Source organism: Anolis carolinensis, chromosome 6 (assembly GCF_035594765.1).
Source record: "Anolis carolinensis isolate JA03-04 chromosome 6, rAnoCar3.1.pri, whole genome shotgun sequence".
Lineage (NCBI taxonomy): Eukaryota > Metazoa > Chordata > Lepidosauria > Squamata > Dactyloidae > Anolis > Anolis carolinensis.
The window spans coordinates 34,188,859-34,205,962 of NC_085846.1; the positions used below are offsets into that span (position 1 = coordinate 34,188,859).

At 41.3% G+C, this 17,104-nt stretch overlaps 1 protein-coding gene across 3 annotated transcripts in view; it reads right to left on the bottom strand.

Annotated features, from left to right (window-relative positions):
• The window catches only part of ppp1r1b (protein phosphatase 1 regulatory inhibitor subunit 1B), an 83,091-nt gene extending 70,663 nt beyond the window's left edge, over window positions 1–12,428 (bottom strand). Inside the window, exons 1-2 of one of the 3 annotated variants that reach the window (XM_062984063.1) lie at window positions 11,894–12,428; window positions 2,897–2,957 (exon numbers count right to left, since the gene is read on the bottom strand). In XM_062984063.1, the coding sequence (XP_062840133.1) occupies window positions 2,897–2,957; window positions 11,894–11,974 (142 nt within the window). In that variant the 5' untranslated portion in view covers window positions 11,975–12,428. The remainder of the gene's footprint in view (window positions 1–2,896; window positions 2,958–11,893) is intronic. The other 2 variants (XM_062984062.1, XM_062984061.1) reach the window with 2 other exon arrangements.
• Between the last annotated feature and the right edge of the window lie 4,676 nt (window positions 12,429–17,104).

The window sequence follows — 17,104 nt, forward strand, 5'->3', positions numbered from 1 at the left end:
GTGGAATGCTTCTCTCATGTTTCCGCATGGAACTGGAGCTGACAGCGGGAGCGCATCCACGCTTTCCCCGGGTTGGATTCGAACCCCGGCAACCTTCAGCTCAGCAACCCAACCTTCAAGTCATCAGTCTTGCCAGCACAAGGGTTTAACCCGTTGCGCCACCAGGGGCTCCACGGTTTTGGTGTAATGAGTAATACATTGCAGTTAATGGACTGTTATTTTTAAAGTAATTTTTAGAGGGACATTAAAATGTGCTTTTTAAAGCTTTATGCCATTTTTGTCTTAAGTAATCTATGGTGTTTCAAGCAGGAGCGAACAGTTTGCATGTTTTGGGATGGAGGTGGTGATGGAAAGAAGCAAAGAGATGCTGGAAATTACTGACAAAATTCAGTCGCACAGGTTTTTAAGTACCATGCTTTAAAGACGCCTTCTCTAGCCTAGCATTTTCCAGATTTGTTGGACTGCAAATCCCACCATCCCCAGACAGCAATCTGGTTGTGGAGTTTGTGTGCATCTGGAAAATGCCAGATTTGGGCGGGCAATTTAAGTTCCCAAAATAACGTTTTTGAAGGAGACAGAAATAAAATGTGCCACTCGTAGGCAATGGTGTCAACTGAAGTATTATGCGCCGTTTTCTCTTGTCAGTCCTACGGTTTCCAGCGTCAATGACAACGTGTTAAAAAAAATGTCCCCAACAGAAACCAGATTAGATTTTTGAGCTCACTAATGGTTAACTATTTTAACATAATGTTCTAAAACTGTCTCCATGTAAAATTATTAGATTTTCAGTATCAGCGAACAAAATATTTTAAGCCTTTTCTATTAACATTCCAGTCTCTGGAATGCACAAACCTTTCTGTATCTGTTCAAAAGGAAATCCACTGAATTCAAGTAGGATTTGCCGTACTTAGGTGGAGGGCTGAACTGTAAATCTAAACCATATTTCAAAAGATTTAGATTTTATTTCCAGACAATTGGGTGGAGGACTGAACTGAAATTTTAAATCATTTTTTAAAAGATAGTGGATGCAGATATGATAACATGATTCCAATTGCATTGCCATGACTTCATTCTATGGCATTTTGGAGTTTGCAGTTTGTGAGGCATGAGAACTGCTGCCTGGGTGAGAAGTCTAAAAGTCCCCTTGTTAAATTACAAATCACAGAATTCCGTAGGATGGAGTCATGGTCATTGACTTATCAACCTGCCACAACTGCTCAGTGTTAAAGAAAGGAATAGTTGTAAGACAAGAGTCTCAAAAAATGGAAAAGTGCTATAATTGTATTGTGTGTTAGAGCCCAAAGAAAGCAGCAGCTCAGATGATGACAGAGATGCCCCATGTAGCTTTGTTCAATATTGGCCCAGATAAGCTGGTGTTTTGGCTTGGTCAAATACAGGCCTGCACAACTTGACCGAAATTAGATGGACTCAACCTCTTGGGTCTACAAATAGGTTTTTAGCACCTCACTTTCCAAGTAAGGTATAAGTAATGACTGATTTTCTGCCAACCTAGCAGTTCGAAAACATGCAAATGTGAATAGATCAACAGGTACCGTTCAAGCGGGAAGATAACGGCGCTCCATGCAGTCATGCCGGCCACATGACCTTGGAGGTGTCTATGGACAATGCTGGCTCTTCGGCTTAGAAATAGAGATGAGCACCAACCACCAACCAGACACGACTAGACTTAATGTCAGGGGAAAAGCTTTACCTTTACCTAATTATTAATTAGGATTGTTGTTGTTGTTGCCTTCAAGTCATTTCAGACTTAGGGTGACCATCACAGATTTTTCTGTCAAGTTTTATTCAAAGGGGATTTCCCTTTGTCTTCTTCTGAGGCTGAGAGAGTGTGACTTGCCTTGAGACAACAAGTGGGTTCAGAGCCATAGTCTGAGATCCCTTCTACACTGCCATATAATCCAGATTATCAAAGCAAATAATCCACATTATTTGCTTTGGATTATATGAATCTATACCGTCATGACCTAAATTTTATATGGCAGTGTAGAAGAAGCCTGAGGTTCAAACCACTACCTCATGCTTCCTGAATTCTAAAATTCCTCCCCTCTCTATTTCCTACCTACCTACATTTTTCTTTTCTTTTTTTCCCCCCTTTTCTTTTCTTTTCTCTTCTCCTTCCCTCCCTCCCTTCTTCCCTCTCTTTTTCTTTCCTTCTTTACTTTCCTTCTCATGGGTAGGCAGGAGAAAGAAGTAGAAGCAGCAGCAGAAGCAAGAGGGGACAGGGAGCTGGGGGCAGGGTAGAGAAAGAGAGAGCAAAGGCATGTTCGGTAAGCCACACCAAGGGCTTCTGTAGGGCACATGTGGCCCACCGAACCATATTGTGCAAGCCTGGTCTATTATAACGTAGCCTTTTTTATGCTTCATGTTTAGGCCAACCTGGACGACGTTGAGGAGTCTCAAGCGCCTTAAGATCAGTTCTTTGGCACAAGAGAAAGACTGTGTCTTCAAATATGCGCCATTTAGACTGAGGCTGAGGATTGCTCCAGCATTCACAGCCATTGAGAAAGAGGGACCTGGAAAAGCTTCTCAGTTGCAGAGCTCCTTGGACTTAAGACAACCAGAGACTGTAATGTATATTTTCCTTTACCCCTTTGAAACTTCCAGCTTATTGCCTTAAAGAGATAACCTTTTGAAACAATAAAACCAGTTTTGAGTTATCTACAGTGTTTTGATCCTTGGGAGTTCCAACTTCCCTAAAGGAGGGCAAGAAGCAATCCCCTGGGGAAAGATGTCATGTCCATGCCTCTTTCGCTAAGAGTTATAGCCCCAGGCACGACGGCACAATACCAGAGTTTGGAAAATTCACTTTTTGGACCATTACTTCAAGTATCTCCATTCTCCCACTCAGGCCAGTGTAAGAAGACTCATGACTCACCAGGTGAAGAAGTTTCCGACAACTGAAATAGCAGAGCTGGTGTTGGTCTTCGCCGACGGATCTAGGGCAGGAATCATAAGAAAAGGTGTGCTTAGTATTTCCCAAAAGATTGTGGAGAGAAATAGGCAAGTGTACATCTTGCATGTGTGTTTATCACTTTTGGCTATATTTTGACATTTTCCATTCATGCCTCTTATTACATGCTTAATAAACATGCGTAACCCAGCTGCTGAATGTATCCTTTGTGGGACTGCCCTTAAGTTGCCATAGGCACTTTACAGAAGCTGGAGGATCCATTAAGAACCTTATGACATCTTTTAGTCCTGTGAACACATTAAAGACACTCTTTGTTTTTGTTTTGGACTTGTTTCCTTTCCTCCAGGGTCAGTTCTCTTTACAGGATAGGACTCCACTTGAGCAAATGCCTTTGGTGTGTCACTCTCCAATTGTGCCAATGCCCTCAGGAGACACCATTTACCTGCCTGCATTTCAGGAGGAGATATTGGACTTGGAATATCCCCAGCATGACAGCGGAAAGAGGGAAGAAAAAGAAAAAAATCCTCCAAAGGCCGCAGGGTCTCTTTCACACATTATATAAGTATGATTCCACTTAAACTGCCATGGCAACCTCCTGTAGAATCGTGGGATTTTTAGCCTGATGAGGCACTAGAACTCTCCAGCTCAGAAATCTACATGCCTTACTCGCAAATGTCAACATTTCAAAGTATACTGCCATAACAGTTAAAGAGGACTCGTAGCCATGTAACTGCAATATGAAAATATCCAAGTCAAGTTTTTGCAATTTTACATATTATTATTCTATTGCTGGAACCACAGTGGTGCAATGGGTTAAACCCTTTTGCCGGCTGAACTGCTGACCTGATGCTTTTGCTGATCTGAAGGTTGGCAGTTCGAATCCACAAGACGGGGTTAGTTCCCATCTGTCAGCTCTAGCTTGTGGGGGCATGAGAGAAGTCTCCCAGCAGGATGGTAACACATCCAAGCGCCTCCTGGGGAACTTCTCTGTAGATGGCCAATTCTCTCACATCAGAAGCAACTTGCAGTATGTTCTCAAGTTGCTTCTGACACGATAAAAAATTATATTGCTCAGTTCCAGAGTTTTAAAATGTTCATTTGGGAGCTACAGTCATCAGGTTCTGAGTTCAGCTAAAGCCAAACATCAAAAAAAATTAACTTGTGAACACTGTAAGCCCCCAATTCCATAGTGTAATAATGTGGAGAGGATTTTCAGAATGGTAACCCTCCAAATATATTTCCCAAATACTGCTCAGCATAAGAAGGGTATGTTGCCTAGGACATTAAAAAAACAACAAAATACCTCTCTATTAAGTCTCAGGGTCTGCCTAGTCCCTCTTTTCCTTTTGATTGTTACCCCGTGCATTTCTCTTTCCTTAGTCCTTGCTGTATATCAACCACACCACTCAGTAACAAGTTAGATTGTCAATGTCTTTAAGCTTTCTATGAATAAGGAAGCATATACACTGCAGAATTAACACAGTTTGGCAACGCTATAACTGTCATGGCTCAATCCCATAGAATCAGGGGAGCTGTTCTCTCCTGGGCTCACAGAAGACTGGGCGACATGGAAGGCACTGAACAGACGGCGCTCTGGCACCACAAGGTGCAGAGCTAACCTTAAGAAATGGGGCTACAAAGTGGAGTCCATGACATGTGAATGTGGAGAAGAGCAAACCGCAGACCCCTTATTACAATGTAGTCTGAGCCCTGCCACATGCACAATGGAGGACCTTCTTACAGCAACACAAGAGGCACTAGAAGTGGACAGCTTCTGGTAAAAGGAAATGTAATATAATGCCAAGTTTTGAACTTTTGTGTTTTTTCTAAATATTATAGCTGTATTCTCGATTTGCTTCTGACATGATAAATAAATGAAAGGGAGTTGTCACTTTACAAAGTCTTTTGTCTCTCTGCCAAAAAATGCTGGACCCTCTCCAAACTGCAACTCCCAGGATTACATAGAATTAAGACATGACAGTTTAAAGTAGTGTCAAACTGCATTAATTCTACAGTGTAGATCAGGGGTCCTCAAACTTTTTAAGTGGAGGGCCGATTCACAGTCCCTCAGACTGTTTGGGGGGCCGGACTATGATGAAATATTCTAAAATTAAGATTGTTGTTATTGTGTGCCTTCAAGTCATTTCAGATTTAGGTCAACTCTAAGTCTAAAGTTTCGGACAGAGGCCAGGTCAATGACCTTGGGGGTCCCATGGGCCTTAGTTTGGGGACCTCTGATCAAGACAATCTCATAAGACCGTAGGTAAGCAAAGAGACCTCCAAAGGCCATCTAGATGGTCTCATAGGACCATAGGTAAGGAAAGTGACCTCCAAAAGCCATCTAGATGGTATCAAAAGGCCGTAGCTAAGCAAATAGACCTTCAAAGACCATATAGATGATCCCATAAGACCATAGGTAAGCAAAAAGACCTCCAAAGACCAGGTAGACTTAGATCAACCCTAAGTCTAAAAATTAGGGCAGGGGCCAGGTAAAAGACCTTGGAGGGCCACATCCGGCCCCCGGGCCTTAGTTTGGGGACCCCTGGTGTAGATGCACCCTGAATGCGACTCTATAAAGTGGCCGGTACACTGGTGGTAATAACAGTATGGACAGGGCAGTAAAGGCCACCTACTTTATACTCCTTGTTGTGCTTCAGTCTAGTGCTCGCTATAAATCATGACCTCAATAAGTGGATAGAGTTCATGTTGTGATGCATGAGATTTCCATAAATAAGCTTTTCCCTTTTTGGTCTCCCTCCATGGGAGGTGACCTTCATTCTGCATTGGGAATTGTTTGATGACTGGACTTTTAATTCAATTCTTTCACAGGGTACAAGTTTGGAGAAGACTGCCATAAAGTCTCAGTGGAATAAAAGCAGAACAAAAATTGGAAAGTCAGGGAGAAGGTGATATGAGCCATCTTGCTCCACCCTCATGATTTTATCTGTCAATTTGAGAAGAGGGGCCTGGAAGCTGCTTGGAGACATGTACTCTAACATTCCTGCTCATCCATCGTCATCCTGTTGAAATGTAAACATCCATTGGCTTGTTACCTGCACATGATAAGGAGAAGGTCACCAAGGGTTGCCAAATCTGCAGAATGAATGGAAGCAGAAAATGCAGCAAGGAGTCTTACAACACCTTGAAGACGTATATATTCCATATGGGATTTGGGAACCAGTCTAGTGCAGAGATAGGAGCACTGAACTATGATTCTGGAGACTGAACTATGATTCTACGTTTGATTCCCTGCTTGGCTATGGAAACTCACCAGCTAAACTCGGATGAATCACATACTCTCAGCCCCATAAAACCTCATGATAAAGATTTGAAGGCACATGTAAACAATGGGGTTTGAGAAATATGGGGTTTGGGAATGCCAAAACGATATCAGATGTAAGATGCATTTGGCAGTCTCTTCACATCCATTTTCCTCCATGTGTCATAACCTCCAGCATGTCACAGAGGAAAACTGGGGCATATGTAGCCAAATAACAAACAAGTATGGCAAAGATGTCAAAAATTATTAACGAGGTAGAAAATACAAGCTTCCCTCATGTCTCCAGTGAGTAATGGCTAACAATTGTTTTCTTTACACCAGATCCTTTTAAGATGTATATGTATTGTTATATGTGCATACACAGGAGCCCCCCAGTGTTGCAGCGGATTAAACCACTGAGCTGCTGAACTTGCTGACCGAAAGGTCAGCGGTTCAAATCTGGGGAGCGGGGTGAAGTCCTGCTGTTAGCCCCAGCTTCTGTCAACCTAGCAGTTTGAAAACATGCAAATGTGAGTAGATCAATAGGTACCACTTAGGCTGAAAGGTAATGAAGCTCCATGCTGTCATGCCGGCCACATGATCTGGAGGTGTCTATGGACAACACTGACTCTGGCTTAGAAATGGAGATGAGCACCAACCCCCAGAGTCAGGCACAACTAGATTTAATGTCAGGGGAAAACCTTTAGCTTTTATACATATACACAGATAAAACACACACACACACCTCTGTCCATGTAGAAATAGTGTCTAATAAATAAGTGTTGTCATTGCATACATCTACACTGTAGAATGCATGCAGCTTGGCACCACTATAACTTTCATAGTTCAATTCTATTGAATCTTGTGAGTTGTAGTATTTGGCAGAGAAGGCTAAAGACTTTGTAAGACTAAAACTCCCAGAATTCCACAGCACAGACCCATGGCAGTTGAAATGCTGTTGAACAGCATTAATTTGACAATGTAGACACAGTCAAGTTCAGTAGGAGGTCACAGGTAACCATGGGAAAGTAGTTCCACACTCAAAAGTATACTTTTGGTCAATCACGCCCCCCAAAATGAATAATCAGCAGTGTTGCAGGTTCAGTATGCAAATTAGATTATTATTCTGAAATCTTACACACATATATGTGGACAATAACATAAATACATATGCATTATACTCTGGAAGATCAAGCTGTTAAACATTTGCATTTTATATTTCATGATGAGAAACTGCAAAACAATAACCTGCTCGAGGCTCATCACCTGATGTTCTCTGGCCAAAGCTGGATACTATATCTATGTGCACTTGTGATTTAGAATCTCAATTTTGAATGTAGACAATTTCTGAAAAGTAATCTTCCAAAATGCGTATACATACACACACAGTAGAGTCTCACTTATCCAACATTCGCTTATCCAATGTTCTGGATTATCCAACACAGTGTGCCTCCTGCTCAGATCACAGCTGTTTCTCTAGGCAGCAAGGATTGAACTTTTTACAGATTTAATTTCCTACAATGTTTTCACCGTACATTCATTTTATGCAATTCTATCTTTATTTGTAGTCAATTTGTTAGTAGCCAATATTTTTGTAGTCAGTGTTTTCAATACATTGCGATGTTTTGGTGCTAAATTCGTAAATACAGTAAATTGCTACATAACGTTACCGTGTATTGAACTGCTTTATCTGTCAATTTATTGTAAAACGTGATGTTTTGGTGCTTAATTTGTAAAATCATAATGCAATTTGACATTTAATATGTTTTTCCTTAATCCCTCCTTATTATCCAACATTTTCGCTTATCCAACATTCTGCCGGCCCGTTTATGTTGGATTAATGAGACTCTACTGTGTATGTATATATATACTGTATATATTTTTTCTGCTAGTCGTGGACAGTCAACTCTTGCCATTTGAATACTATATATCCTCTTTCCAGTTTCAGAGAAATATAATAATACCCAAGGTTTTTCAAGATGTCAATTTCTGCATCTAGTGTGAACTGTCCTTGTCTGTACAGCTTGAGTGAGAAAACAGAGAAAGCAGACTGGCAATGGTGAGAAACATAGATTAGCACTGGAAGTGGAATCTCGGTTATAAAGACTTTGTATAAGGATAGGAAGAAAGTGTGCACACCTGCAGATATTGGAAGTGAGGACATGCAGGAATTATTACATACACACATTTTGGTGTGTGAATGCACAAGGGGGAATACAACACATTTGCATGTGTAGTCGTGCCTATGGAAGAAGGTGAGTCAGGTAGTGGATGTATTTTCCACTGTTCAGCTTCACAAATGTGTTCAGAACTTATCTGTGTGTTTGTGGCAACACTTTTATTATTTTTAATACATGGTTGCATGTGTAGTGTGTTGTGTAGTAATGTATTTGTAACTGACTTGATATGATTTGACTTATATTGGCCTCCAACACATTCCCAAGGCAGCTTGTAAAAAGTTAACAATGCAATAAAACAATAAGAAACACATTAAAATGAGGGCATGAATCACATACGTTATTTATAAGGAACAGTCACAGCACAATAAAAGTGTTATCTAAGACATATCTGAGACATATATAAACACTTAACTTTGAAATGAGTCCGGCTGCATTTCATCAGATCTTACTTTCACATAATGGATTGGATTTCGTCCTACCTGATGAATGCGTGCTGGTTTACGTACTTTCAAGTCATCTGTTGATTTACAGTGAGCCTCTGAGTTTAGACCCAACTTAGAATGCATCAGCTCTATACAACTGGATGCAGTTTGGCCCCAGTTTAACAACCATGGCTCAACACTACGGAATCATGGGAGTTGTAGTTTTGCAAGGTCTTTAGCCTGTACTGTCTAATTGCTAGTGCCTCACCAAACTACAATCCCCAGGATCCCATAGCATTGAGCCAAGGCAATCAAACAGCATTAATTCTACACCCGATATCCCGACCAATTTTAAATAAGGGTATATTTACACTGCATACTGAATGCACTGTGACTTTAAATTGCCATGGCTCAGTGCTATGAAATCATGGGAGTTGTAGTTTGTTGAGTGCTCTTGAGTGAGAATGTTCAAGACCATGTAAAATCACATCTCTTTTGATTCTATAGCATTGAGCCATGGCAGTAAATGTGGGGTCAGATTCCATTGTGTAGATGCACTAAAGACTGAAGCACATATAGAACTCTGTTGGTGGATCTACATTGTAGAATGAATGCAGTTTGGCCCCATTTTAATGACCATGGCTCAGTGCTATGGAATCACGAGAGCTGTAGTTTTACAAGGTCTTGAGCCTTAACTTCCAAAAAGTATTAGTGCTTCACCAAATTACAAAATGAATAATCAGTAGTGTTACAGGTTCAGTATGCAAATTAAATTATTATGCATTATATATATGTGCACAATAACATAAATACATAGCATGGAGCTAGTGCAGTTCAAGTGGGGCCAAACTGCATTCTTTCTTCAGTGTAGATGCACCCTATGTGTCTCTCTTCAATTGGATCTACACTACCAGATTGAACTTCTATATGCTTGGTGTAGACCCATATCATGCAATTCAATACATGCATGGTTAATGTAGACAAGTGTTTCCCAACCTTTGGTCCTTCAGGTGTTTTCGACTTCAGCTCCCACAATTCCTAAAAGCCATTAAACTGGCTGGGATTTCTGGGAGTTGAAGTCCAAAACACCTGGAGGTCCAAAGGTTGGGAAACACTGGTATAGACCCATATAATGCAGTTCAATGTGTGTATGATTAGTGTAGACTCATATAATGCAGTTCAATGCGTGTATGGTCAGTGTATACCAATATAATGTAGTTCAGTGCATGTATGGTCAGTATAGATCCATATCATGCAGTTCAATGCAGTGTAGCCAGTGTAGAAGCATATAATATACGGTAGAGTCTCATTTATCCAAGCTAAACGGGCCAGCAGAACCTTGGATAAGCAAACATCTTGGATAATAAGGAGGGATTAAGGAAAAGCCTATTAAACATCAAATTAGGTTATGATTTTACAAATTAAGAACCAAAACATCATGTTATACAACAAATTTGACCGAAAAAGTAGTTCAATATGCAGTAATGTTATGTTGTAATTATTGTATTTACAAATTTAGACCCAAAATATCATGATATATTGAAAACATTGACTACAAAAATGCCTTGGATAATCCAGAACCTTGGATAAGCGAGTCTTGGATAAGTGAGACTCTACTGTAGTTCAATGCATGTATGGTCAGTGTAGACCCATATAATGTAGTTCAGTGCATGTACGGCCAGTGTAGGCCAACATCATGCAGTTGAAGGCATGTACGGTCAGTGTAGATTACTATATGCAATCCAATAAATAGACCAATATCATGTAGTGGTCAGAGTAGACCCATATAATGCAGTTCAATGCATGTACAGTCAGTGTAGACCAATATATATAATGTAGCTAATTGCATGTATGGTCAATGTAGACCCATATAATACAGTTCGATGTGTGTAGGGTCACTGTAGACCAATATCGTGCAATTCAATGCATGTACGGTCAGTGTAGACCAATATGTAGTTCAATGCATGTATGATCAGTGTAGACCCAGATCATGCAATCCAATGCATGTATGGTCAGTGTAGACACATATAATGCATTCAGTGTTCAGTGAATTGCATGATATGGGTCTACACTGACCATACATGCATTGGACTGCATGATATGGGTCAAAACTGACCATAAATGCACTGAGCTGTGTTATATTGGTCTACACTACGTGTGTGGTCAGTGTAGACCAATACGTAGTTCAATGCATGTATGATCAGTGTAGACCCAGATCATGCAATCCAATACATGTATGGTCAGTGTAGACACATATAATGCATTCAGTGTTCAGTGAATTGCATGATATGGGTCTACACTGACCATACATGCATTGGACTGCATGATATGGGTCAAAACTCACCATACATGCACTGTGCTACATTATATTGGTCTACACTACATGTGTGGTCACCATAGACCCATATCATGCAGTTCAATGCATGTATGATCAGTATAGACCCATATCAGGAGTTCAAGGCATGTTTAATCAGCGTAGACCCATATCATGCAGTTCGATGCATGTATGGTCAGTGTAGACCAACATAACACATCTCAGTGTAAGTATGATCAGTGTAGACCAATGTCATGCAGTTCAATGCATGTATGATCAGTGTAGACCCATAGCAGGAGTTCAATGCATGTATGGTCAGTGTAGACCAACATAACACATCTCAGTGCAAGTATGATCAGTGTAGACCCATATCATGCAGTTCAATGCATGTATGGTCAGTGTAGACCAACATAACACATCTCAGTGTAAGTATGATCAGTGTAGACCTATGTCATGCAGTTCAATGCATGTATGATCAGTGTAGACCCATAGCAGGAGTTGAATGCATGTATGGTCAGTGTAGACCAACATAACACATCTCAGTGCAAGTATGATCAGTGTAGACCCATATCATGCAGTTCAATGCATGTATGGTCACTGCATGATATAGGTCTACACTGAACACAGAATGCAATTTGAATCGCTTTATTTGGCAGTGTGGCTCCAGCCTCCATAAGTATAGTAAAAAGAAATCCCTCAGTTTCACTTCGGAGGAGCTCGTGGGAAGACGCTCCCGAGAAATCCATGCCCACTCTGCTCCAGACCCCAACCCCATCCCCTGCTCACCATTTCCACGGCCCGGGGGTCCAGCTGGCTGGGAGGAGCGGGCACGGAAAACTGGATCTTCTTCCTGTCCTTGGGGTCCATTGTAGTAGACTCAAAAACTCTTCTCTGCTCCGGGGCGAGTGGCGGGTTCTTCGCCTTCTTTTTTCAGCCTTTTTGGGCTCTTCCCGGCTTTGGGGGCTCCCTGGCAAAGAGAGGGCTCCGATGCCCCTGGTTGCCAGACTCAGCGGTGCCCGGCGGTGCCCGCTTCTTCCCCTTTGCCGGCAAAAGGCGAGTGCTGTGGTGTGCCACCGCCGAGCGCCAGCCTCATTCCCTGCCTGGATGCCTTTGGGAGCGATGTGTGGGTAGAAATGGGGCGGAGGGGGGGGGGGAAGGGGGCAGGGAAGAAGAGGAGGAGGAGGAGGAGGAAGAAAGAGGGGAAGTTGTTGTTGGAAGGGGGCAGAAAGGAGGGGAGGGGCTCTTGGGAGAAAATCTGAATTATTCAGTCCTCTTTCTTGCCAGGCAGGTAGAGAAAAGCACCTTAGCCTCCTTCCAAGCCTTACTTTGCTAGGAAGAGACCCTAGCCGCCTATCTCTCTTTATATATCTGTGGGATGTCCAGGGTGGGAGACAGAACTCTGCTTGAGGCACGTGTGAATGTTGCAATTGGCCAGCTTGATAAGCATCGAATGGCCTTGCCGCTTCAAAGCCTGGCTGCTTCCTGCCTGGGGGGGATCCTTTGTTGGGAGGTGTTAGCTGGCCCTGATTGTTTCATGTCTGGACTTCCTCTTTTCTGAGTTTTGTTCTTTGTTTTCTGTCCTGATTTTAGAGTTTTTTAAACTCTAAAGAAACTCTATAAACTTTTTTTAAAAAAAACCCTCTCAAATCAGGACAGTCAATAAAGAACAACACTCAGAAAACAGAGGAATTCCAGACATGAAACAATCCAGGCCAGTAGAGTCTCACTTATCCACATTTCGCTCATCCAATGTTCTGTATTATCCAACACAGTGTGCCTCCTGCCCGGATCCATAGCGGTTTCTGTAGGCAGCAAGGCATAATGGGCCAACACAGGTGACAACAACACAAGTGTAGCCACGCTTCCAAACAAGTGGCAGACTTGTTATAAAACATGATGTTTTGGTGCTTAATTTGTAAAATCAATTTGACGTTTAATAGGCTTTTCCTTAACCCCACCTTATTATCCAACATTTTCTCTTATCCAATGTTCTGCTGGCCTGTTTATTTATTTATTAGACTTGTATACTGCTACTCCCAGTTTGGTTTGGAGCGGTTTACAGAAATAGATTAAAACAATACACTTAGCTTTAAAATAACAATAAAAACAATAAAAACAACAATAAAAACAGACATAGCCCCGAGTTTTTCACCCATTGAAAGCTTGTCAGAAGAGCAAGGTTTTGCAGGCTTTCCGAAAGGCAAGTAGGTCTCGGATAGTTCGAGTTTCAACTGGCAAGGCATTTCATAAATGAGGGGCTACAATCGAGAAGGCTCTCTGCCTAGTAGAAGACAAATGATAAGTCCATATGTTAGGGACTTCAAGCAAATTCGATAAGCGAGGCTCTACTATAACACCTTCCAACAAATGATTCCCCCAGGCAGGAAGCAGCCAGGCTTTGAAGCTGCAAGGCTATTCAATGCTACTCAAGCTGGCCAATCGCAACAGTCACACTTGCCTCAAACAGACAAAAGTTCTTTCTCCCACCGTGGACATTCCACAGATGTATAAACATCGCTTGCTTAGTTTCCAACAGACCTCACAACCTCTGAGGATGCTTGCCATAGATGTGGGCGAAATGTCAGAAGAGAATGTTTCTGGAACATAACCATACAGCCCGGAAAACTCACCGCAACCCAGTGATTCCAGCCATGAAAGCCTTTGACAACACAGTTTTACAGTCCACTCTCAGGCTGAATCTACACTGCCCACTGGATTATATGAGTCTACACTGCCAAATTATTTTGGGACAAGTAGATAATCTGGGATGAGATCCTGGGATATAGGGCAGTGTAGATCCAGCTTCAGTTAAACAGCATCCATGGGGACTGGTTGATCATGGACAAATATAATTTCTGGTTGCTTGAGAGTTACTATGAAAAACTAAGCCTAATACTGTACTCCATACTTGCTGTATTGACTTCATATTCGTCTTGAAATCCAGTCATTAAAAGCAAACTCAAACAAATAAAGGCAAACTTATGTAACACAGTGTTACAAAAACAGCTTTGTGAATACAGTAGGAAGTTTTAATTAACTGGCATTCAGTAAGCTGTTCAGCTTAAGGAACTTCACTAACACAATATTTTTCACCATCAAGTAACTAAGAAACAAAGACTCAAAACTGTTACAGTCAAGGTCGAGAGTGTACTTGGTTGGCGTCGCATCAGGGTTATCAGAATCCGATTTTCATTTAAAGTATTATTTCTTCCATTTGTATGTCAGTTGCTTGAGTTCCAGTTAACGGAGTTCCAGTTAAGTGTGTAAGGGATTAGGGGTACATCTACAATGTTAAATTAATACAGTTTGACAGCGCTTTAGCTGTTCTGGTTCAGTGCTATGGAATCATGAAAGCCATACTAGACTTCTCTGCCAAAGAGTTCTGGTGTCTCACCAAACTACAAGTCCCATGATTTGATAGCGTTGAGCCATGGCAGTGGAAGTGGTGTCAAACTTCATTCATTCGACAATGTCTATGACCCCTCAGGCAGCCAACTATGCTTTCTTGAAAAGGCTTCTTCCAGGATATAAAAGATTCCAGCAGATTCACCCCTTAAAAATATTAAGCATGCACCCAAGCTTTGCGTATGTATGATTTCATTGCCATTAAGGCAAAGTTTGGAAAACTTAATTTTTAGGATCACAACGCTGTCCCTTCTACGCTGTCCTTATATCTCAGGATCAGATCTCAGGTTATCTGCTTTGAACTCGATTATATGAGTCTCCACTGCCATATAATCTGGGATAAACAAATTATCTGGGATCAGATCCTGGAATATAAGGACAGTGAAGAAGGGGCCTAAGACTCTGGAGACCAGGGTTTGGAAATCCACTGGATAACTTTGGGCAAGTTACACTCTCTCGGTCTCAAAGGAAGGCTATGGCAAACCTCTAAGAAAATCTTGCCAAGTAAAACCTGTGATTCATTTCAGGGTCACCACAAGTCAGAAATGACTTGAAGGCAAACAACAACAAACCATCTTAAGACATTGAGAGATTTTTAAATTAAGAGTGGTGTGGAAGTCATAGTTACAACAGCAAAAGGTTTTTTTGTATTCATGCCAGAGCTGAATGAGAGACATTACTGTTTTAATTTTTTTATTTACAGTATTTATATTCCGCCCATCTCACCCCGAAGGGAACTCAGGGCGGATCACATTGCACATATAAGGCAAACATTCAATGCCATAACATAGAACAGAGACAGAGACAGACGCAGGCACGGGCTGGCCTCGAACTCATGACCGCTTGGTCAGAGTGATTTGTTGCAGCTGGCTGCTAACCAGCCTGCACCACAGCCCGGCCTGTTTTCTAATTAATTTAATCTGGAGGAACTTTGTCTTTCTTCAATTTGCCACATTTCTTTTATTTTCCTTTTTTTTTATTTGTTCTGTTCCTTTAATACAGCTACGCCCCACTTTTCCTAAACAGAGCTATAGGTGGTATATGTGCTTCTCTTCTTCCTCCTAACCTCACATGCCTGAGATGTATGTTAAGAGTAATTGATTGAGTTTAATGCTCAGTTCAGGCTTGACTACTGCTTTCCCAAATCCAAAGTTGCATCCATTATAGAATACACAGTTTTAGACCATTTTAACTGCCATAGCCTGATGCTATGATATCATGGGAGTTGTAATTTTATAAGGTCTTTAGCCATCTCTGTCAAAGAGTGCTCAGGTCCTCACCAAACTAAAAATCCCATGCTTCCATAGCATTGAGCCATGGCAGTTAAAGTGGTGTCAATATTCATTAATTCTACAGTGTAGGTGCACCTGCATTGAAGGTAATTGATTTTATTGAATATACGCTTTTACCATGTTTTTACCTTTGTATTGATATTTTAATATTTTGATTGTGTGTTTACATGTTGTAAGCTGCCTTGTGTCTAATGTGTTGTCGAAGGCTTTCATGGCCGGGATCACGTACCTCACAACCTCTGAGGATGCCTGCCATAGATGTGGGCGAAACGTCAGGAGAGAATACTTCTGGAACATGGCCACACAGCCCGAAAGACATACAACAAACCTGCCTTGTGTCTGCTTGTGGAGAAAGGAAGGGTACAAATACCTTAAATAAATAAAAGAAATAAAGTTTGAGCATCACATTCTTTTTTCAGGTATAGCCTTTCCTTCTTTCTTTGCCCTTTTTTGTGACAGAATAAGAAGAAAGCTCTGTTGTAGCTCAGCAAGCAGCTGAGGATTTTTCTGATTTTCTCAAGAGAAACTAGATTAGACTTGAGAATGGAGGGAGTGAAAAACAGACCAGTTAGACACTGAGAGAATCCGCGAGAAGACCTTGAAACCCAGATGTATTAGGCATGATCTCATGGCTACTTGGTCGGGCTTAAATTAAGGAGTGCTGACTTCATGCCTTTCAGAGGAAACAACATTGCCATAGAAATGACTCTCCTGTCTTTGCTCTCAAGTTCATTATTCAAGTATTCTCAAGTTCTCTGGTTCATGTCTTTGTTTCCTTGAAGGATGTACTTTGGAAAAGTTCTTACTTTCTGATTTATGGATTTCTGGTTAACTTACTACTGTGGATTTTGGTTCTCTTGATTTTATGCATTTTTGGATTTCTACTATTTTGTATTTCCTATTCTGCTGATCCTTTTTGGAAATGCCCCTTTCCCCTTTTTACCTGCGTTCTTCAATAAACATGTTTAGAGTACAAAATTGGTTTGGGGTTGTTCTCAATGAATAGCTGGAATGGTAGTCTGATCTCACTCTGTGTTGGTTGCCGTACATTTAAGGGACTTGCTTTGGTTGCAGGCCAAGATTGCCAGAATTAAGTGTTCTTACAAGCGTTGAAGCAAACACACATACAATTGTCTCACAGCTGGATCCAGGGTGAAAAAGAAGAGAAAATAAAACATAGATGCACCTACTGAGCAGAAGCAATCAAAGCTGCAATCTTATAAACAATGCAGAGTCAAATGAAAAAAAATGCTGGGCTTAACTTTTAAAATCCTAAATGGCTTGAGACCAGGTTCTCTAA